Below are 23,569 nucleotides of genomic sequence, written 5' to 3' on the forward strand. Positions count from 1 at the left end.
TTAGTGTCCCCTCCTAATGTTTATGTTCTAATAAAATGCTTAGTTGATACAACTCTCCTGCCAAGAGGATTATGTTAAGTTTGTTACTTCTGATAACCATTAAGGCAGGTCTGTCAAAGCTAATATTTAGACCTCTTTATTAACAAAACCAGTGCAACACGTCCACACATCACAGCTCAAACAAATATTTGATATTCTTATTCGAGTTTATTCGACCAGGCGAAAAAAAAATAACATCGCGCAGGAGTAACGCGGTCCTCCTGCAGCACCGTCTCGACCCCTGCCTGTGCCTGTGACTCCGGAAAGTTTCGGTCCGTCCTCTCTCTCGGTAGATGACAATGACAAACCGTGGGCGTCTGCAGAGAAGATGTTGGGGGAAGACCAGCAGGGACGTATAGGATGCCTGAGAGACAGACGAGCCTAATGACGCAACGGGTTTAACGTTACTCAATACTGCTTGAAATTGTGTGGGACAGGATAATACTTGCAGGATTTCCTATGACCAAAAGCAGGCTGAGGACTCGGAAACTGACAGATATAAAGTGACAGGCACGCAGATCATCTCCCCGAGCTGTGCTGGAAACAAGCTTCTCCGGACACCAGGCACCAACAAACATGATGGCATACCTTATATTACTTTTTCTTCCTTGTGTTCTCAGTGCACGGGCGGTAAGTTTTAACCATCCTACTCACCTTTGCGCGCACGTTCTTATCCATTTTGTTAGTAGAATAACTTCTCTTTCCCGATTTCAGCGCATTTTAGTCCCCGGGTTTGAACTATCCATCTCCCAAGAGCCATATAGGGAGAGCAGGAAAGGTAGGTTTCACCTCAGGGCTGTGTTAGATTTAGAGGAAAGGGAGGGGGTGCGCATTTAACTGGCAGTGAATCTGATGTCTTTTCAGCTGTAGCAGCTGAGAAAGTTGTTGGTGCGACATAAATCTACAGCATGTTGGAGGCCAGTGCTTGTATAGGTCTGTAACCAGCCTTATAACAGCATGATTTAGCTGGCTGAGGAGAGGATCACGGATTTACAGTCCTCTGATCAGATGAAAGCAGAGTTTTTGTGTGTGAGGTTCCGGGGGAAACAGCACAAATGGTTTTGATAGAGTTTCTGATGTCACTTTTTTTGTGTCAGTCAGTGAAAGTCTCTAACAAACTGTTTTTCTCTGCCCTGTTACCAGTTCTGACTACTACGGGCAAAGAATGTAAGTTCCCATTTCGTCAGGGTGGACGGATTCATCACCACTGCATCACCATCCTGTCCTCAAGACCGTGGTGAGTCCTTATTAGCCAGGCCCTGTCTGGATCTACTGTATTTGGTTACACAATCACCAATGTGTGCCTTGAGATCACACAAAAGTTGCCACACACTTGCACCAGACAGAGGGACAACTCAGATCTCAACAGGTAGAAGTGCTGCCTCATCATATTTGATTTTTGGGCAGTCACTCAGAAGCCACACACGCCCTCTCCACGCCACCCTCACACAGGTTTGACGTCACAGGTGCTTCTGTGACTTGTCCTGAAGCTGGCGTGACCTCAATGATAAACACAAAGCAGGCACTCGCTGACGGGACGCTGATGCAGCGTGTAATTGGGTTGTGTAGTTTCATATAATTGCAGCTGGCAGTGATGAGGGATTTATGCATCGCAGCGTCATCATGAAACATAATGCAATTTTTAATGAGGTGATGAGCTAACTGGCTTTCATAAATGGCTAATTGCTGAATTGTCGCTGGGCCTTTTAATGATTTGCAAGCCCCAACTAGAATATCATACCATGGTGTTATCATACCCAGCTGTTTTTAAAGGTGACGTTGAAAAATTCTTCTTAAACTGTGACTAGCTGTAGCTTATAACATTTATTTACTACTCCATGCAGTTTATTCTAATAAACAGCTGTCACAGTTAAACCGTAATGGGGCATTTTTTTATTGCTTCAGATTGTGACACAGCAACAAAATCTTATTTTTATTAGATTTCTTTTATTTATTTATTTATTTTAAAAGGCTGAAAGGCTTTCCAGTCATCATTCCTTGGAATTGAGACAAGAAGGGTTGGTGCCAGAAAGTTGGAGCAACATGAATGCAATTATACATGGCCCAACATCTCTGGTCCACCTACACATAAAGTTACTGCAATGTGACCCTACGTGTTTCTGCGATGTGCTCATGAGCTCAGTGTCGCGATAGGTTTGCCATTATGTAGTGTAGATTCGTTGAGCAATACACAAGTATGCCGGCGTTACTTTGATTCATTTAGTGTATGTTTGACTGAGATACAGTGGTGTATAGGTTATGGTTTTTAGAGATAATTTTTTTAGAATCAAACTGGCATCAAAAAGTACAGCGTTTCCATCACAGAGAGATCGTTAAAGTAGCTTGTAAGTACTGTACATGTAGGGTTGGATGGTTTCATTTAGTTAAAAATCCTCTATCATGGTAGAAGTAATTTTATGTCACGACATCAGATTAGTACATTTTCAGAAACATCAAATGAGAAACTTTTAATGGATAAGACAGCCAGATAATAATGATGCAAAGCTGTTTTACCCTGAGGGGGAAGAAAAGGTGGGCAAACAATCCAATAGCCGTTGAGACATTTCAATTAGAACTACAAATGTAAACCTGCTTGTGGTGCTAGAAGAAAAGTCAGGGAATGAACCAAAGTCATTAGGATTTATGAAGATCAGAGGGATCTCACAGTACAAACCATGTGGCCAAATCTCTGACAAATTGATTTGATCCAACCCCATTTAATACAAACTATTCCTCTATTTGTAACCCATGTGACCTGCTGGTGACTGTATCATGTTTCTGTCTCTTCTGTTGTAGGTGCTCCCTCACACATAACTTTGATCGGGACCGGCAGTTTGGCTTCTGCGCACCAGAGAAAACTCAGCCAGATGGTTAGCGCACTAAACACACAAGTGCATTTGAGCCGATATTACAGTATTGTTCTCATCAGAAATACTATATTTTGCTTTTGTTTATCCTCTAATCCTCTGTGTTGTTCCTCGTTGATGTGTTTCAGTTTTTGTCCACACATCCCGCAGAATCCCAAATCCATGTCAGGGGACTCCCTGTCAGAATGGAGGCGTGTGCACGCCGATCCCACACAGATACTCGTTTGAGTGCTCCTGTGCTGAGAACTTCACTGGGAAACTCTGTGAGCAGAGTGGGTAGACTAATTACTATTTTCTTATTATTATTATTATATTATTTATTATTTTTTATTATTATTAATATTTTATGAATGAAAGGTTTAATACCAGTGTTTTCTTTATGTGTATCCTCTTTTTAAAACACGTTCCAAAAACAGAGAAGAATAATCACATATACTAACCCATCTATTACATTAAACATTAGATTCTCTTTGCCATCGTTGTAGAGGGCTGCAGGGATGACGTATTTTCGTAGGCCAAATTGGAAGTTAGCACAGCCCTGGGTTCCTGACAAAAAGCCAATGGGGTTTTTCCATTGGATCTTGGATTGTTGCAGAAAATAAGCTCTGTGGCAAGCAAAAGTTTATGATACCTACATGTTGGGGCAGCATAGCTCAGGTGGTAGAGCTGTCGTCTCGTAATCAGAAGGTTCCTGCCTTGATCCCCGGCTCGGTGACTAGTAAAGCGCTATGTGAATGTAGTGAACCACTTTTATGATTTCTGAAACGTAAATGAGAAGTAAAAAGCTAACTGACTTCAACATCACCACCACTAAGCTCCCAATTATTTGATTGTGTGCTCATTTAATCTCAGTCTCATTTAGCCACTTGTCCGCAACCGTCGACGCGTAAAAGCTTCAAAATTCAGACCAATCATGAATTTAATCCCCGCAATGCTTTCCTCGTGGGGGTTTTTTCGCTGGACAACTGGCAAGTGTTCACACTCAACGCGAAAAAACACAACTTGCCATTACTACAGCTGTATGAACCCAAAGTAAACATTTTGCTGTGATTAAATAGCAACAAACGGATTAAACTGATCCTGAAATAACTACAAAATGATGCGGATTTGTTAAACATATGAATTCATGCTTTGTCAGGTCTGTCAGCAAGACAGCAGGACAACAACTTCTAAAATGTTTGTTTTCTGAATGGAGTTCGAATCAATCAGGGCTAAGCTATGCTAACTTGTTCACAGTAAAGTACAACGATAGCTGGAAAAAAGTTACAGACACATGTTTTCTGAACTCACCAGGTAGTTCAACCTCCTCGCTTTCTTTTCTCTAATTTTGTCCAGTTTTGTCCATTGTTTATATAAATACGAAGTAGGAGTCCAGCAGAGCTCTGGGTGCCAAACGACGCAACAACAACAGTGGAACCGGATGTGCACGGAAGCTAGCTGCCGAGAAGCTCGAGTGAAGATAAATCAACGCTGTAATCCCAAAAACTAAAGTAAAAAGCTTATTTAATAAAAGCAGTCTACTCCGAGCTCCGAGCATAATCCAGTCCGACTACAGGTGTTGTGCTCTTTTTCGACTTCTCATCCATGTTTAGCAGCTCTCCGCCGGCCAGCGGCATTTCAGTCCCCAGCTCTGCCTGGGCTTCTCCACACAACGCTCTGAAGCCGTCGGTGACGTCCGGATAATCTCAACGTTGATAGACTATCGCGACTCAGCGTCATGCTACTTTCTCATTTGAATTTTCAGCTCAAGCGAAGGCCCCTGCGTGACCGGCAGCGCCCCCTCCGCACCGCCCGACAGGAAATCACAGTTCTATGTGTCTTTGCATTGACTTTGTCAGTAAACGCACCGACCCCAACGCTCACTTCGCTTTTTGGTCTGAAAGCCCCTTTAAGCTTGTGTTAACCACAGACCTTATTTCAGGCACCATTCAAAAAAACTGATTGACTTTGAGACGAGGGAACCGGAAGTTTAGGATTCATTCCTACAGCACTTTTTATGCTGAATCTAGTGTTTTCATATCACTGTGCACATCAGGCTGCTTGTGGTGAATCACCTGTCAGCCACAGAAAGAAACAGAAGTCTGTGCCAGGAAATAAGTCCTTGAAAACATGCCAACTGAACTCTACCGTCACATTCTTGTTGTGTAAAGGAAGCAATTCTTAACAGGGAGAACAGTTGGATTACGCAGGCTTTCACTCCATTAACTTTATTTTTAGATATAATCATAACATGAGCATGAAAGTTCATTCTTAACCTTTGGAACAGTAGTGATGAAATAATCTTACCTCAAGGTCTAATTTATGGCTTTTCCCCAGAGCTTTCAACCACATTTCATGGTCTTCATCAGCGAATGGAGTTTGGTTGGTTGAATTCATTTGAATGAACATCAGAAAAAGAGAACGTGTGATATTGCCTAACATCACGTGTCCAAAGTTCCGTCAACTGAACCAACTCCATCTGCTGATGAAGACAGTGAGATGTGTTTGAAAGCTTACCATATATATGTCATTTAAAAATGTATTTCACCTCACATGCGAGTGGACAAGAGTAATATTTAAATAATGTCTTCTTTTAAGTGAAACTACTATTTCCAAGATCAAGAACTTTCGCCTTTAGCTTCAGACACATCAAGGTAATGGAAAAAACTCTGTTATGAGTCATTTGCAAATAGCTTTCACTTCACTTCTTGCATTCAAAGTCATTTCAGACTTCACCTACAAAACAATCAAACATAAACACAACAAAAGAGTCTCCGCTTTGAACGCGTCTCGCACAGCTCAGCAGTGAAACTGTGCACTGCACGCTCCATTGAGCTTCTTCAGTCTCCACTCACATTTCACCCCTTTTTTATATGTTGTGTCGGCTTTTCAGAAAAGTGCTATGAAACTGTACACCTGCGCCATTACGACTCTGGAGAGTCTTGGGGGCGGATTCACCTCCGTAATGTGGAACAGTGCACATGCATGGCAGGGGAAATCGAGTGCGAAAGAGTCCGCTACACAAGTAAGACATTTTTTAATACTTTACATCATGTACACCTGATGTAGAGAGTAAAAAGGGAAAATAGTGCTCTCTAAAGAAAAGACGTCTTTAGGCTTTTTGATTTCCTTGCTTATCAAGCCTAAAAAAATACAGGTATCAGGTCTCCTCCCAGCCCGGAGCAATGCTCTTATTCTTTGATCACAGCTCCATAGTTACAGGAGTAACCTTGCCATGGAAGAAAAGACAGATTATATGACTCACTGTGACTCAGGAATGGTGTTGTAGGACACACCCCATGGGTCCGTAAGGTGCTTTCATCTCAATGGGGGGATGTTCATGGGCATTTAACAGAGCCCTTGGCACAAAGGAGAGGGAGGCTGTGAGGTGGTTTCACGCTCCCTGACCCGAGACTAGTTTTTGCCATGATGGTAGGGGCTTTAAGTGGTCATGGGGGAAAAATCCTCCCTTTTAACTTAATGCACCTGAATGCCCCTTGATTTGGCTTTCAAATAAAATTGCGCTATATTTAAATTTTTGCACTGAGATCAGTTTTATCTTTTGGCTCATTGGAAAGTTACAGCTACATTTATAAATGAGTTGTTCTACAACACTGGACTGCACAATGAAAAACAAGTTAAACAGACAAATATTTAAAATTTGAATAGAATAAACATAAAATGGTTTTTAAAAGAACGGTTGAAAAAGGCAGTGGTTTTAGCGCAACATGATGAAGATATAACATTCACATTCAATATTATCACCTTATGAAGTTGATATGTTGCACATGTTGCAGATGCTTATTTACGCAACCTGCAGACCAACTCCTGCTAAATGCTTCGCTATGTTCAGCACCTAGTCGCTAACTGTGTCTGTCTGAGAGCAGGGAGTCTGAACCAGAATAGTGAAATTGTGGGGCGTAAAACCAAAACTGTTGTTTTCAGAGAAAAAGCTCTGTACACTACATGATCAGCACCAAATAGACACTAGCTGGTGAACATAGTGGAGCATTTAGCAGCTACAGAGACAGATATTTCCCTCAGGAGCTGAAAGAGACCAAAAACATAGCTGAAAGAGTGTGAATATTGGACTTAAATTCATCAGGTGGACGCAAATGAATAATCATTTTGCTCTGTAACTGGTAGATGTGTGAAAAACTGCTTGCTAACACATTTTCTGTAGCTTAATAGGTGGCAAAATGTTGTGTTTAGAACTCCTTTGTGTTGCCCCCAAATAGACGGGGAAAATGTATTGCATGTTTAATTAATTGATTAATTGAATTTTGTACTGTTATTTTATGTTTGTACTGTTAGATTGCTGTCCTGTTCCCGTTCTTGGCCAGGGCGCCCTTGAAAAAGAGATTTTATCTCAATGTTTTTTTCCCCCCTGGTTAAATAAAAAAATAAACAATTTGTATAACAGAGATATTACATTGGAAGTATAGGTCACTGTGTAAATATAGTGCATGTATGGTATTAAGATGTGACCTGGTTTGCCTTTATGTTTCCAGCTTGCCGTTCAAACCCTTGTAAGAATGACGGAACGTGTCGACTGATCATGGCAACCGGCAAGGAGGTGTGTAGCTGCAGAAGTGCCTACAGCGGGCCAGACTGCAGCTTTGGTGAGTGAAAGCAGGACTGTAGTGACAGGTAGCAATAATCTTTATGTGTGCATGTTCACATAGTGCATGCGTGTTCATGCATGTGTGTGCTTTGTGATGGTTTGATTAATGGTGGCAGGAAGAGACATGAGCACGCTGCCGAACCTGCACACAGTTGTTGTAACTGTTGCATTTTAATGCATCCAGAGAGTTTTTTTAGGACGTGTTCTGACTGATTCCTGCGTGGAGGAAAGAGATCTGTCATCACAGATACTCATCTGCATCCGGAAATTGTCTGACTACGTTTATATTGTTTATACACCTGTGTTATCACGGCCTGTGCTGAGACACGATTGAGACGTGTATTTGTTTTGTGTGTTTCTGCCTGTGGTCTGTGTGCATGCATGTGTGTGCAGAGCCGGAGACAGAGTGCTATAAAAACAGGGGTACAGGTTACAGAGGGCTGGTGGGCACCACGTTGTCCGGCGCCCTGTGTCTGCCGTGGAACTCAGACCTGCTGTATGACGAGCTCCATGTGGGCACGGTGGTTGCCTCGTCCTTCAGGGGCCTCGGGGAACATGCCTACTGCAGGTGTGTGTGTGTTTAAACATCATGGTAATTAGCTTCTGCTGTAGATGTCTGCCAGAATTGTGACGGCTATGATGGCGGCTACTTTTAGTTACACTGTGAGTAGATTTTGGGTTAATATTGTGGTTGCTACAGTCCCAGCTGGCTTATCTACAAGGCCAGATTTCCTTAAACATTTCCCATAAATTCCGCTTTAAAACTGCAATATCCATCTCTTTCCCCCACGCTGTCTGCTAGTCCGAGCCCTTATCTGTCAAGTTCATGTGCCAGCACTTGTCACTCATGTACTGTAGATCAGCCCTCAGATGACGTCTACACAGAGGCAACCAGCATGAGCATTAAGGAAGCACAATGGGAATCCACCCTGTTTATTTAAAAAAACAAAAAACAGGTCTTATCTCCTCCACATTCGCTCTATGACTACCCGGCAGTCATACGGCATGTCCACATGGTATGTGCTGCAGAATGTCCCGAACATCAGAAAAGCCCATTTTAAGCAAACATTGAGATTTTAGACACAAGCTCAGACTGTCTGACAGGCGCACACTCATGTGCCTTTATTGTCAGTTTATTGCCGGAAAAGTTGCACATTGCAGCGTTAACGTCAAATAAACATTATTCCTACCTGCTAAAACAATATGTATACGAAAGTGAAGAATTTTCAGCCTCCACATTCAAAAGCGATGGAGCCCTTGAAAGCCACTTAGCAATTGCATTGTACTGAGTAATGTGTGGTGTTATAAACAGCGGGGCCACACCTACACACACTCTGTCCGTTGTGTTGCTGTGTGTGCAGAAACCCAGATGGGGACAAGAAGCCGTGGTGCTACACACTAAAGGACAGCGCCATCTCCTGGGAGTACTGTGACGTCCCCTCCTGTGTGATGTCTGTGTGTGAGTAAGGGGGCAGAGGGGGTTTGTTGTTGTTGTCAGTGGGACTTTTTTCGGGCTAATGTATGTTGAAACATTTTGTCACGCCAGATTAGAAATCAAAGGGTTTTGAAAAGAACCTAACTTAACACGGGTGAAACTCACTACATTTATGGGTGTATGGAAATACTTTGATTCTCTGTCGTGTGGTTAAGGCGTGATATATCTGTCAGCTTAGCCAGACATAATTTGTAGCTTGATTATGTTTTCATCTTTTGTACCTACTGTTTATAAATTCTTGCCACCCCAGCTTTACATATTTGTTCTCTTTATTAATTATTGGCCTTGGTTATTTTTGGCCTTATTGTTGAGACAAGTCAAAGGCAAAAAAGCTAGACCTTAATAAATCTTATCAAGGATGGCATATTGAGTTAACTGTCATTATTTTAGACCGCTATTTGAACATTGATCTCATCAATAATGTATGAAAAGACTATTCATCAAGGCCACTCGCTTTACCATTCGATATTTTCATGCTCTCAGCCTTGACTCTGTGACGCAGCCAGCGACACTCGTCATCTGAGAAACACTCGGAACAGCTCATCAAATGCCTCCGCTTTTAATTAGAAATCCTGTGTTTGTGATAAAAACCGAAAGCGCGGAGAATACAGCTAATCTCCACTGAGTCACGCTGCTCTGAAGAGTTGATTTGAGCCAAGTTCAGTGACAGAGCTTTTTATTTATTTTTTTTACAATATGGGCTAGATGAGATAAGGGGAAATAAGGCACGACTCATCCTGAATCAACATGTCATGTCAGGTGGAGCCGAATGTTTATGTGGTGAGTGGGATTTGGCACAGTTGGCCGCCTGTCATGATGCCAAGGGTATGCACAGAATCCACAAGATTTTCCCATCTGCTGTGTCCTCTACATATGATTTTTAGCATGTGGTTGCTCTGTTACCCTAACATTGTTGCCCTATAGAGCAGCTTTTCTTGCTTCTCGCAGGGGAGAAATCGAGTATTTAGCATACGCATATGCACAAAACCTGCTAGCTGATAAGTTTGAAATAATCATGTACTTTCACTTCTTTCCTCGTGCAGCTTCTTCTCGGAGGATTATCCCATTGAATGTCCCGCCCAGCGTTAAAAAACCAAACTCAGACGAGCCGGCAAAAAAGCCTGTGTGCGGGAAAAAGCACAAGAAGAGGTTATCGATAGCCAGGGGCCGGATAATGGGTGGAAAGTCCGCTCTGCCGGGCACTCACCCCTGGATGGCAGCCATTTACATTGGACAGTCAGACTTCTGCGCCGGCAGCCTGATCGCCTCTTGCTGGGTTGTCTCTGCGGCTCACTGCTTCTTCCGCAAGTATGTCGTGAGTGCACTTGAGATGCAGTGGATGCTGGTATTTGTATTTATGTCACTGCTGAAAAGGCAAAGGTTTTGTAGCCCTCTTGTACAAAATGTTTTTGTTTTTACCAAAATGTGAAAAAATTGCCCTGCTCACACAAAGTGCTTCTGAAACCTTGGGAGTAAAAAGACATTTTGTGTCCTCGGGAGCTCAGTTTGAGTCGGCAATGTCAAATAAACATCGTCCTTCAGGAAACATTCATAGTTCAGAGGGGAGCATTATTTTCTCTTAGCTGTTTTCTGACTGTTGAACAAGAGGTCACAACTCAAAAGGCACGTGATTTAAAGACTTCGACCCCTCACAGCTCTGTGAACACACTATATTTAGACAAGCATCCAGTTCGAGGAAAACCTAAAAACAGCCCACGCACAGATGCTGTTTACATGGAAATGCATACATTTCCCTTCCGACGTCAACAAACAGGCAGCTGTTGTCATTGTTCAAGTTCAAAGATCTTTACCTGAAGCAGTGCATCATTAAATTGGACGTTGCTGGCAGTGAACGGAAGTGCACAGCGGTTTAACAGTTTCACAGCCATTTTTTACAGTAAATTATATTTGCAAGGCTTTTGCTTTTTTTACACGCTGTAACTGCTAAGCTGTTTTTGGTATCAACTGGGAATTGTTTAAACTAATTAAAGCAGAACAAGAGTCGACAATATTCATCACACCCCACAGTACAAAAGTGTTGAACATAATGAACAACAGACTGGAGATTCAGCTATTACTTAGAGTCTCGCCAGCAGTGTGGCTGAAAGCCAAGAGATCATTATATCAGGTTAAAAATGGAAAGGGTTCATCCTCTGGGGAAACATGAATGTACCAGACAAATTTCATGGAAATTTGATTTTTAATACTTCCGCAAACATGGTCAGACTAATGATGGGCTAAAAGAAAGGTTGCGGCTTCCCAGGATTTACCCTCTGGGGATCATCCACAGCAGATTTCAAGGATATTTAGGCGGTAGATGTGAGGGTAACATGGCTCTGGTATAAAATGTTGGACAAATAGACAATATTACAAGTACTATGAGTGCACACTTTGCAGTACCTCTGACTGATAACAGTGTGTCTTCCCTCAGCCCCCTGAAGTCTCAGCTTCGCGTGGTGTTCGGCCAGCATGGTTTCAACGTCACCGGTCCCAACACCAGGACATTCGGAGTGGAGGACTACATCTTTCCAAAACAGTTCTCCGTGTTCAATCCAACACTTCATGACATTGGTAATCATTAAATACGTACACACACACACACACACACACACACACACAGTGACTCAGAAGACCTCCCCATTCAGAAACACATAAACTAACTTCAGACCCTAGTCCGCGTGCACAGCTGTGCGTCACTCAACAGCTGTGTCCCTGTGCTCCCCCGCATGAATACACACACAATTCTCACACGCGCACACACACACATTCTGACTTTTGGGTGTAGCAGTTTTACTGGCCAGGAGTCACCAAGTCTACCACTTGTTTCATCATTTAAACTACACTTTTGGTTGTCTCGTTTCATAACACCACCTTTCTGTTTGCCAGTTCTGATCAAACTGAAGAAGGAGGACGGGCACTGTGTGAGAAGGACCCCCTTTATCAGTCCCATCTGTCTCCCAGACAAAAGCGTGACGTTCCCTGATGACTACTGCTGTATTATTAGCGGCTGGGGACACATGCATGAGAGTGAGTGATGAGGAAATCATGGCAGTGCTGTGTCATTTCAGTTTCATTGTGACAACAGCTATCCACATTCACACATTGGAACAGATCACGGACAGTTTATTTGGTATGGGTAGTGCAACGCCAATAAATTATCTAATTGTTCATCAAGTGGAGCAGAACCAGCGTTTGTTTGCACTTTGCAAAAGTTTTGGCTTCATTGTCAATGTACTTACAGTACACATCCGTCCCTATCCATCACTGGGGGCCTTAAATACAAGCTTGTTTACAATAGTAAACATTTAGACCTTCTTTTAGGAATCTTGGCCTCAGTCAGTCTGACCTCAGTATTTTTTAAATCCTGGCCACGGTAGAGGGTGACACGGGAGTGGATTTTCAGTCCTGTCCCATCCCACACCTACAAAAATACTTCTGTCCCGTCCTGTGACAGAGTGAAAAAAAAAAACCTTCCCAATCTCATGAGAATGACTCCCATCCGATAACTTCCCAATAAAACCCTCCAGAAATAGCGTTTACAGTATATACTGTATATATTTCTTTCCTGTCCCGACCAAGTCCCGCCGTGAATAGTGAAATTGACTTCCATCCTGCGAGAATCCCACAGAAATCCCCGGCCACAGCCCTGTTCAGGTTAACAAGGTTCCACTTTTTGGTAATGAGTTATTTGTGCTTTTTTGACAGAGGCAAATGGTTACAATACTCTGCAGGAGGGTGGAGTGAGACTGATTCCTCATGAGACTTGTAGAAAGCCAGACGTTTACGGCAACCATGTCACCGCTGACATGTTTTGTGCGGGGCTCAACGGCTGTGTTGACGCCTGCCAGGTAGGAAAAGCATTTCAAGACAGAAAGTGATTTCTGTCCACGACTGCTGCTGCTAGCTCATGTAGTCTGACATTATTGGCATAATGTTTTCTAATTTGAGGTTGATTGTGTTGCTCTTGTGAAGTGTAATTTTAACATTTCGTAGTTTATATTGGTATTTAACAGTATCTTAATTAAGTGTCAGGTCAGATGTGTTGACCATAACTCATTACTACCTCTTTTACCTTTCACTCTAAACATATTATATGTTAACAAGCTAATGTTAGCTTTGTCAGTTGGTTTTGTTAGCCAACAATTACACCTGGAAGTAAATAGGTGTAAATATGCAGTAAAAATAATCTCTGTGTAAGAATTAGTTTGTGTGGTGCACCTCATTTTAATTTAGTGATGCATAAACCTCTACTTAGTAATCTTATACTATAAAACAAGGCTAGTTTGAACTTACAAAGAGCGGGACCTATTTTTTATAAATATTTTTGTCTTATTTCTCTGGAGTATTGGAAATTACGACCGATCATGAAGTCTTCCAGGCAAAATAGATTCCCGGAGCCTCTGCTCTGGAGGGGTCGATACCAGAAAGTTGACTCGAGGACTCAGAGTAATGGAACGGCAGTTAAGATGGCAGCAGGGATTCCCCTGAGTGAAGTGCTGGCGGGGAGTAAGGGAGGGTCTGAAGTCTGCAGAAATGTCTGCAGCGCCAGACTACTCACCCAACCTGCTGTGTAAAATATTTAAGCTCCTTCCTCTTAGATTAAATGTCACCGTTATTTATTTACCTCAGGGACAGAGTGCAGATTTTAAGTAATATATTAAGTTTCAAGTGTATGACTCTAGCTGTTTGTGTGCCTTTGATCTGTGCATGTATGTTTACGTGTGTGGACTGTATGTACTTGTTTGTTTCCCCAGGGCGACTCTGGAGGCCCTCTGGCTTGTGCGAGGAATGATGTCAGCTTCCTGTATGGGATCATCAGCTGGGGAGAGGGCTGCGGCCGCTCTGGAAAACCTGGTGTTTACACTAAAGTAGTGAACTATATCGACTGGATCAATTCAGTGATCAGACGCAAACCCAAGGCTTCATGATTGGACGTTACCTGGACATTAGCTTTAATATATGATATATTGTACTATATTGTATTCTAACTTTATTTGTAATGATTGTGGAAGTTTATTTTTTAACTGTGAAACATTTTGTGAATGAATAAACCCTTACTGACTTGATGAAGCTCTGAGTGTCTTTGAGACTAATGAATGAGTCCTGTTTCAGACAGTTGGAAGTGTTTTCACAAAACAATCGCAACTCAAGGAGCACTTACTAGCGTTTTTGCTGAGCTTTCAACAATGTCATGCAGTCCATCATCAAGTCGGAGTTTGGTCAGTTGCCTTGGAGATATAGATAGACATCTGAGCTCAGTAGATGTTCCATCCGTAGTGCTTTTAAGATTTGTCATTGTTGTTCTTAAAAGATCAGCATCAAGGTTCTTTCTTTACTTTGGACGTTTGGTTTAGCAAAGCAATCCCAGGGTCCACTTTACCAATTTTAGCTCCTTGAACATGCTGCTGAAGTTCAACAGATATCTTATAAACTTATTCTTTCAGTGCTTGAACTTCAACCAAACCGTGAACTTCACTCAGCGCTTTATTAACACTTCAACTTGATTCAGTGCTCATACTTTAGCAGAGCCTTTATTTCGCTTTCATTTAATCTGTATAAATATTTATAATAAAACAAGAAATTCCCCATGCACAGCAAGAACAGTCAGGTGCTGGTAGGCCGCAGGATTTTAGCAATCAAAAATAACCCACTCTACACTGAAATGTCTTTACCACATAATAATAAATATTTATAACTTTTACCACGTGTGCCTTTTCTAGTTCTGGATATGAACTTCTTCAGTACAATCAATTACAAATACACCTATAGGCCTATACAGTAGTGGAAGAAGTACTCAGTGGTAGCAATACCACAGTGCGGAAATGCTGTGTTAAAAAGTAAACGTTCAAAAGTATTAGCATCAAAATATCATTATGCAGAAGGGCATATTTCAGAAAAATGTATACATTATTGGATTAGAATCATTGATAGATTAATGTAGGCTACATGTCACTTTGCAGCTGGTAAAGGTGGGGCTCTTTTTAATGACTATATATTGCTGGGGTAGGTTAATTTATAGCAAATTTTATTTGTTGATAATATTTTGTATTAATAATCTGAATATATAAAGTAACTAAGTGGAGTAGAACATATTGAATATAAAGTTACAGTCCACCTGTTCATATACAACTACACATTTAATGAGCCACATCCAGTACTTCCAATTTTGAGGTGTGTTTTGGGACAAGTAATGTCTGTGTGTGTAGTTCTCAAACCAGCGTGAATAATATAATCATGAAATGTGGTATTTGTGGAGTGGGAATCATGTGATCATGTCTTCCAGTACTCTTCAGCAGGTGGTGTGAAACCAGCCCAGGTGGCGGCGGCACGGCCGGTTGGCTGGTGACACAGACAGACAGTCAGACACTGGTCGTGCCATTTTCCGTGTGGCTTGCTTGGGGGCGAGTTTGCGCCCCGCAAGCAGAGAGAGAGAGAGAGCGAGCAGCTATTTTGAAAGTAACCCCTCATTCAGTCAGCGACTCTGCAGCTGTCAGGAACCATGACTGAAGATGACGGATTCTGTTGTCGTGGAGGGATATGCCAGACTCAGAGATGGGAAAAAGGTGTGTAGCTTGACTAAAAATTTGCTGACGGATATGGCAGACGCACTTTCATCTGTGCTTTAAAAAAAAGTTTGTGTCTACTTTTCTTCCACAGTGGAAAACTAGGTGGCTCGTTCTGCGCAAGCCGTCGCCCGTAGCAGGTAAAAAAAACCACTAACACTTTTGTAACCGGTCAGGTCTACACATTTCACGTTGGACTCAGATGTGAAGGTTTTGCGCAGCGGGCAAACAGATTAATGCGCGTGAACGTGTTTCCCAGTTGCACGGACCTTCCTGTTTTCATAAGGCCTGGTTTGTGTTCGCATATTCAGAAATCGGGGCCTTGTCTATGGGCTCAAAGATGGGTCGAGAAGATTTTAGAGCTTGTGAAATAAAGTTCAGAAAGAGTTTCAAAACCTGTGGTTGTATTTCACCCCTCATAAACCTGTTACAAGACTCTGCATGAGAAGTTCAAGGAGTGTGTGAATGTGTGGGGAAAGTTTGTATTAAAAAAGGAGAAAAAAATCATATTTGTTTACAGAAAGTGTGAGGAAAAAAGAACAGTTTTTTGTGAGGTCTGAGTTCTAAAGCATACATTTAAAGTGCAAATGTTGGCCCCCATTGTTTCACAGTGTTCTTCTTTCACTCAAATGTTTGACATTCTCACGTTTTTTGTACACATTCACAAGGTTGAACGTGTTTTTTTTTGTCAGTTTTAGCAAGGTTGATATACAACTTCAGGTTTTTAAAAATATTTCAGAACACAGTTTCCCAAGCTCACTTGTCCACTAAATTCTTGAACCATGTTTGCATTACACAAACACTTCTTTGGAAATCTGGTGCTGGGCAGCTTAACATGCTCCACAGGTTAGGCTGAGGCTGAGTGCTGCTCGTCTTCAGATCTTTGATGTCAGTGTTATCACAGCTGCCTGCTCTCATGCCTCAGTTATGTGGGTTAAGAGGTGCGTGTGTGAAGGAGAGAGATGCGCACACAGTCTTGTTTTGTCAGTTGACACTGATTGTTTCAAGGTGCCAAAAGACTAGAGGACGCTACAGCAGCTACTGTGTGTCAGAATACATCTTATTTGACAGTGTAATCAATTAGGGATTTTAACTGTGTTTATTCTCAAGACATTCTGTCTAAAATAACACAAAACTGTAGTATGAATTGAAGTTTAATTAGAGACTCTTTCTTAAATACAAGAAATTATTATTTTTCTACCATTGTTGTGTCTCATGCCGACTCTTTGATTCCTCCAGACTGCCTTGTGCTACTGGTTTTTAAAGACAAGTCTGACAAAGCGCAGGGCAACAAGGAGAGGGCCAGTGTCACCTTGGAGGAGATCTGCGGTCTGGAAGTGGGACAGTGCTATGAAGGTGTGTCTTTTACTCTGGCCATCCTCTGCCTGAACCACGCTGCTCTACTGGGTTTTGACAGCAAGGAGGCCCTGCAGGCGTGGGACGTCCGCCTGCGATACAGCCTCGGAGAAGGTGAGGAGACGCGTTGGTGCTTTGTTTTTGATGTTTCGTTCTTCTGGTGGTTCACTTGCGGTGCTTTTTGCTCCAAAACTTTTGCGTCAATGTGAATTTGCTTTAAATTTTTACAGGAGAACACAACATTTGACCTCCTTTATACTCTAATCAAAGCAAACTCTCAACAACCAGATCAGTTCATCCATCATGCTGGCAGGTTTCAGTGTTTAAAATGCAGTGCAGTCAAAGAAAAGTACCCTGCAATTTGCCAAACCCTGTGAACAAAACTATTGATTTTAGTCGTAAGTAATGAAGTAAGATTGCACCTTTCTAGAGCTCGGTCAAGAAGTCAAAAGCAAGAGTGTAATACAAACAGTAGTAATATTGCCTAAACAACAAGGTTTTCAAATGCAGCTTAAAAGTCTATGTTGCTGATATCTCAAGGAAGACTATAACCGCCCGTGGGCCACAACAGCAAAACTACCAACTACAGTTTGATTTTAATTAAGGAGCTGTCAGTAAGCTCTGGTTAGATGACCTGAAAGTCCTGCCTGAGGAGAAAGGGGTCAGCAGTTTATGAAAATATCCAGGGGCCTGATTTATGAAAGCCGTCTGATGGACGGGTGATGAGCAGAATCTTGAATTCAGTCCTGTGTTCCACCAGCAGCAAGTTAAATGAAGGTGGCACACAGGATAAGAGTCTTGCTCGGAAAAGCTGCAGTTTCTCGACTAGAGATTATTTAAGACAGGAAACAAAATGCGGCCCAGGCAGGATGAAAGGGTGGCTTGAATAATGACTCTAAATCAAGTTGAGGTATCCTACTATAAGTTGGAAAAACAAAAACAACATAGCATCTTGATAAGTTGTTAAGGATTCATGTACAGATCTCTGTTTTGTTTTTACTTAGCTAGATGCAGATGGTTATTTGGGATATTTTTATTGAGGTTATGAATTATTTTCTAAAATGCTGTTGGCCTTTTAGGCTTCTCTGAAAATGATAAAATGGTTGGTTGGTAACATGGGTAAAATGTAAGAAGCTACATTATTAAGTAATTTAAATACAATTTTAATGAAGAAGCAGGCTGGATGCAGGAAATCAGTAGGGCAAGGAACTGTGGTGTTTTTAACAACTTTCTACTTCTATTTGATTTGATAGAGTTTTGTGATCAACCAAAATTTTGAGTACTGATGCATTGGACATAAAAGGTCACAAAGCACCCCCTACTAAAACTACGAAGGTCATCACCCCGTCTCATGCTTCTGCTTCATCCTCCCATTTTAAAACAAACCAGTTTGCATCATGACGAGAGCTAATGGGAAAGATCTTTAACCAGATTTCATCACACAAACTTTTATGTCAGGGATGCTAATTTTAAAACTTTTAAAAACTTTTCTTGTAATTGAGAATTATGGGAGGATGAGGATCATTATTGTGATATTTTTTATTCATGCTCTACGCATTTCTGACATAGAATTAAATGTTAATTTATAGCCATACTGTGTGGATGTGTTATATAAGTGATATAGGTGATAAACGAATAGGAGCTATAAATAGTATTAGCCTGTTCTACTGGTGGCTGTTGTCCAGCTGAAACTTAAAGCAGACGCTAATGACCATGTTGTGGGAGTTGATTGTGTGGAAGAGGACATGGTGCTAAAGACAAATTGTATCGCAGTTGTTCCTTCCAGTCATGTGCAAGTGTGTGTGTGTGTGTGTGTGTGTGCTTGCTTATATGGATGCACCTGTGTTTGTGCAGGCTTGCATGTGTGTTTTGGTAGAGCTAGATAAGTGTGTGTGTTATGTGGCCTAAAGCTTAATGCCACAGTGTGGAGTGCATCCAAACCAGCCGAAATGTCACCTGCCAGGCTGTGGGCCTAGGGCCACCGTGCGCAGAGCTTTTGTTGTTGTTGGTGCGTGTGTTTGTGTGTGTGACACCGTATGAATCTTTCTTAACGTGAGCGATGACGTGACGCAGCTGGCCGACATTTCCTCATCGCCACCTCCATCAATCTCACCTGGCGAGGTTTGTTCAATGCAGTCTTTGGCTGAGCACTGCTGTGGAACTCAACACATGCGTTGGACGAAGTTCTGCGAACTCTTAGGCTGAAGTGCAAATTTTGTGTGCATACATCCAGTTTTCCTCTTTAGTTTCTTATGAGCAACAGTACACAGGCTCAGTTACACAGATGTTTATGACAGGCTTTGGTTGATTGCATTAGGCTTTAGATCTAAGTCAGTTGTGTTCAAAGCTCAGCTTGCTGATTTCATTCTCTGTACAGCTGTTTCTCCTTTTTTATTAGTGAATGAAATTAAATCCGTGCTGAAGTAATCACTGTGTAAAGACAGCATGTTTTCTATCCCCTGTAAAACCTTACTGCAGCTATTTTCAATCTTCTCTCTTCATAAATCATCTCTTAAATCTTGATTGTTAAGGTGTGCAGTCCTAAAGTGAACCATAAAACTCATAAAACATGTCTTTATCAACAAAACTACACTCTCTCCAATGACATTTTGAGAAGTACACTTAAAGCAGAACCACTCATATGTCTGTGCAGTAAATATGAAGCCACCACTAGCAGTTGGTTAGCCTAGCATAGCATAAAGACTGCAAACAAGGTTAAAGAGTAGCTGGGCTCTTTCCAAAGGACATACAGACAGAGCCAGACTAGCTGCTGTCTCCTGTTTCCAGTCTTTATGCTACGCTAAGTTAAACTAAGCTAAGCTACATGGCTGCTTGCTCTAGCTTCATATTTACTGTACAGACAGGGAAGTGGTAATCATCTTCTCATGTGACTCTCAGCAAGGGAGACAATAAATGTATTTCCCAAAATCTCAAACGATTCCTTTACATTGACCATTGCTTTCACATGACTTAAACTGTATTGTTCATTCCTGCACACCTCACTACAGGGAATGTCAATGCATCACAAAAGCCATGCTTGTGCAGACTTTACTTCTCCTGTAGGGCAGTAGAGGAGAGCCACATCCAGAAAGATGCAAGTCCCTCTACTTTTGAAAATAAAATAGATTTGTTGGATAGTTCTTGAAGTTCTGTAATTGGCTTTTCTTCATTGTTGTACTAGTTTCTGTGTTTAATTAGTTCACAGATTCAGCGTTGGAGTCTTACCAGGGACCAAGTTAGAGAGTGGACCTGCAACTCTTCATTTATGCAACAACTTACTGGCTCTGGCCCGGGACGTCCCTCCTGTTATTATCGGCCACTGGAACCTTCCAGACCTGCGCAGATATGGGCCTGTACCCAATGGATTTGTGTTCGAGGGAGGAACACGATGTGGATACTGTAAGTTTATTGCTCTTTATGTTGTTATTTTATGCAGCATGTGGATCTGTTTATTTTAGGCAAGTTGGCCATTTAGCTATTATAATGTTTATGTTGTGTTTGACAGATGGTTCTTCAAGGCATCAAGATAATTGGTTATTAGGCTGAAACAGCACTCTTGTGTTTGGTTAACATGAGGGGAACTGAAGGAACTATAAAAACAGTGCTAAGATTAATGAACATTGGACATTAAGTACATTTTTCATTACCACAAAGAGTGAGTGGTTGACTACATGGAAGGATTAGAAAACAGCATAATGGAGACAGAAAATTTAAAGTAACAAGAAAAAAAAAAAAACCTTTTTAGACAAAGTTAAAATCAAACACAAAGTGTGGTTTTGAGAAAAGACTAACAGTTGTGCAACCACGTTAAACATTGTCTTCTTCATCTCATGACAATAAAGTCTCTTTAGTAAAATAGGGTCGCACCATTAGAAGCTAATAGCTCATTAAATCGCAATCTGAGTCATGTTTTGTTGGTGTCTTCCTCAAACAGGGTAATTCGAGATAATTCATTTGTAGCTTTCATTCAGCAGTCTGTGAAAGAGAGTCTGATTCCCAGTACAGTCATGTCATGTGCAACTCTGAATTAACTACATGCTTCAAAAAACACCCATTACCACGTACTTCCCTGTCATTTTTGTCTGGGGCTGCTTTTCATGGTTTCACTTAGTTCCAATTAAGGGAAATCTTAATGAAACAACATACTTCAATTATGGTTTAGACTAGTGTTTCCCAACCGTATTTTCCCCCACTTTCTTACAAAATGGTTTCAGGCACCTCTGGTGGATCTCTGACTACCCATGTAAACCCATACATGACATGGTGATCCTGGAATAGTTGATGTTTAGGCTTGGTCTGTTTTTTTTCACTCAGTTCATTCATGTTGGCATTCATACTTCAACCACGTAGAGCAGCAAAAGCTGGTGTTTCAACTATTTATCGATTACTTAAAGAGGTGGTATTATGCCGTTTGGCTTTTCCCCCTCTCCTTTATTTAGTTATATACCTTTTTGTGCATGTAATAGGTTTGCAAAGTGAAAAGGCCCAAAGTCCAGCCCAAAGGGAGTTCCCATCTCCCACAGAAAACTCTGCTCTGAACTGCCTGAAAACAGCTTGTTTGTAGTCCAGCCGCTTCCCTGCAAAATGCTCATCATATAACGCTCGCCAAGCGGCTACTCTTACACGCCCTCAAAAACACCGGTGGAAAGCTGCAGCAATGTGCAGTATGAAAAAAAAAAAATATGGTGTTTTTTGAAAATTAAACTATGTAAACCTGTTCTGGTGCAAATTTGTGATGCTATTTTTATATTTTCCTCCTCAAAACACCTATGTGGATATTTTTGGCAACTCATAATTTCTGTTTTAGCAAATTAGCTGAGCTGCTTTTTCCCGCCCACACCCTGGAAGTACCCTCTTGATGTACCCTGATAAGGAATCCCTCTGTCGGACAATAGTGTGTGCACAAAACCAGGTTGTTCATGAAATTGTTGGCATATTTTGGGGTAGAAGAACTTGACTGAGCCCTGACCTCAACCCCAGCCAACACCTTTGGAATAAAGTAAAACACTAACTGAGCCGGGCCTCGTTGGCCAACAGTTAGTTCACAACCTTACTAATACTCATGTGGCTGAATGGGAGTAAATCCCTGGTTTCAAAATCTTGTAGAAGGCCTGTAGCAGCAGATTCATGCCTCTGGTGTTGGAGTAACAATCATGCAATGATTTTGGCTGTCCACATACTTTTGGTCATGTGTCATGTGATTGCGGTTAAATCCAAATATCACTTGGAAAATAGAAATAGTGGGACGTTATTGGAAATTTGATTTACCTCAATGAGTAATAGCAAGCATATTACGTAAATGGCAGTAAACTATTTTTCACTCGTTCTCGTTTGTTTTGCCCCGACTTGGTGGATTGGGCATTAGAAAACCAGCTGCTTCATAACTACAAGAAACCAGCTGGAGGAGAATTATTCAGCCTGTGCAGGATCACCCCTGCTGTGCTTAAAATTCAGCATCATGCATCACTCCAGAGAAGTTGTTTTTGAGAAGCAAGAGTTATGCCCATGCTCATTTTATTACGGTCCTACCCGTGTGTGTGTCCCCGTGATAAGGTAAACTGCAGTTTACATCTTGGAATAGACATGAAACCATTAAAGTAGAGAGGAGCGTATGTCAACACCTGGAGGGGACAGGGACAGACACGAGGGGAACGCCAAACATCAGAGCGCTGCGGACACACGATGACCCTGCTGGAAACATGACACTTCAGAATGTGATGTGTGATTTATTTAGCTTCATTAAATCTTCAGCAGTGGATCTCACATTATATGAAGATGGTCAGAAATCACTTACACTTTTATGTACAAACAAAGAGCAAAGGCAGGGGGGTCATGAAGTTGTGTCTAAATGTTTGTGTTGAAGGGCGTGCATTCCTGTGACATGTAATCTCTCAGCAAAGTTTATACACAGCAGAGGGAGAAATGGTATAACAGTGTTGGACCTCTCACTTCTGGTTGAAGCAACTGTAGATCTGAGAGCTGCTTTTGTCCGACCTCTTATCCATGTCGTGCTTGATAGTTTATCTTCCAAGGTTTCTAGTTTATTAGTAGGGAATGTGAGCCAAGGAGCCAGTGTTGTGGTGTGTCAGGAGATGTGTTTAAGGGCTCTTTCGAGCATTTACTATATTCCTGTGTGTGTATATGTAAAACACTTATCACACATTGATATACAGTAAGTGCTACAATTATTAGTCATATGGACAATGATAGATGGGAAATGAATCAACAAGAAGTCACACATGAATCACAAAATAAAATAAGGATACAATATAATAATAAACACATAAATACAGCAAATCTTAACTTAAACTGAACTAACACTAAAAACTAGAATATTACACTAGATTAACAATTAATTATTTTTTAGCAATTTATCATTTATATACATTTATCATTTTGGACAGACAAACAAGCAGTTTGAAGAGTGATGGGCATTTTTGACTACTTTCTGACCTTTTAATAGAAGCTTTACTCAAATGTTAATGGATAATGAAAATAATAATTAGTTGCAGCCATATTTGATATACTTTTTCTTAATCTCTTGAATGATCAGAATGACAGATTTCCTCAAACAGCACAAACAGAAGATTTTAAAGCTGCACCAATATTTTTGTTAAAAATGGATCAAATCACTTTGTGTAATGTT

General features: G+C 41.4%; 2 protein-coding genes across 6 annotated transcripts in view; both read left to right on the plus strand.

The window, feature by feature from the left end:
- The first annotated feature begins 254 nt into the window (after positions 1 to 254).
- On the plus strand, positions 255 to 14,070 carry LOC123980613 (hepatocyte growth factor activator). Of its 2 annotated transcripts, none has more exons than XM_046065110.1 (14): positions 255 to 669; positions 754 to 817; positions 1,183 to 1,276; positions 2,836 to 2,909; positions 3,035 to 3,178; positions 5,779 to 5,910; positions 7,397 to 7,507; positions 7,903 to 8,077; positions 8,871 to 8,968; positions 10,048 to 10,312; positions 11,421 to 11,575; positions 11,891 to 12,031; positions 12,710 to 12,852; positions 13,759 to 14,070. In XM_046065110.1, exons 1-14 carry the CDS (start codon positions 616 to 618, stop codon positions 13,930 to 13,932), a joined length of 1,824 nt encoding a protein of 607 aa, XP_045921066.1. In that variant the 5' UTR covers positions 255 to 615; the 3' UTR covers positions 13,933 to 14,070. The 2 variants fall into 2 exon arrangements, with proteins under 2 accessions (XP_045921066.1, XP_045921067.1); XM_046065111.1 differs by having other exon boundaries at positions 11,436 to 11,575.
- Positions 14,071 to 15,348: 1,278 nt separating this feature from the next.
- Positions 15,349 to 23,569, plus strand: part of LOC123981077 (protein Dok-7-like) — a 42,280-nt gene continuing 34,059 nt past the window's right edge. For all 4 annotated transcript variants that reach the window (XM_046065707.1, XM_046065706.1, XM_046065704.1 and 1 more), the window contains exons 1-4: positions 15,349 to 15,567; positions 15,662 to 15,707; positions 16,807 to 17,037; positions 20,122 to 20,322. In XM_046065707.1, coding sequence (XP_045921663.1) covers positions 15,514 to 15,567; positions 15,662 to 15,707; positions 16,807 to 17,037; positions 20,122 to 20,322 — 532 coding nt within the window. In that variant the 5' untranslated portion in view covers positions 15,349 to 15,513. The remainder of the gene's footprint in view (positions 15,568 to 15,661; positions 15,708 to 16,806; positions 17,038 to 20,121; positions 20,323 to 23,569) is intronic.

This window comes from Micropterus dolomieu, linkage group LG12, assembly GCF_021292245.1.
Source record: "Micropterus dolomieu isolate WLL.071019.BEF.003 ecotype Adirondacks linkage group LG12, ASM2129224v1, whole genome shotgun sequence".
Taxonomy (NCBI): Eukaryota; Metazoa; Chordata; class Actinopteri; order Centrarchiformes; family Centrarchidae; genus Micropterus; species Micropterus dolomieu.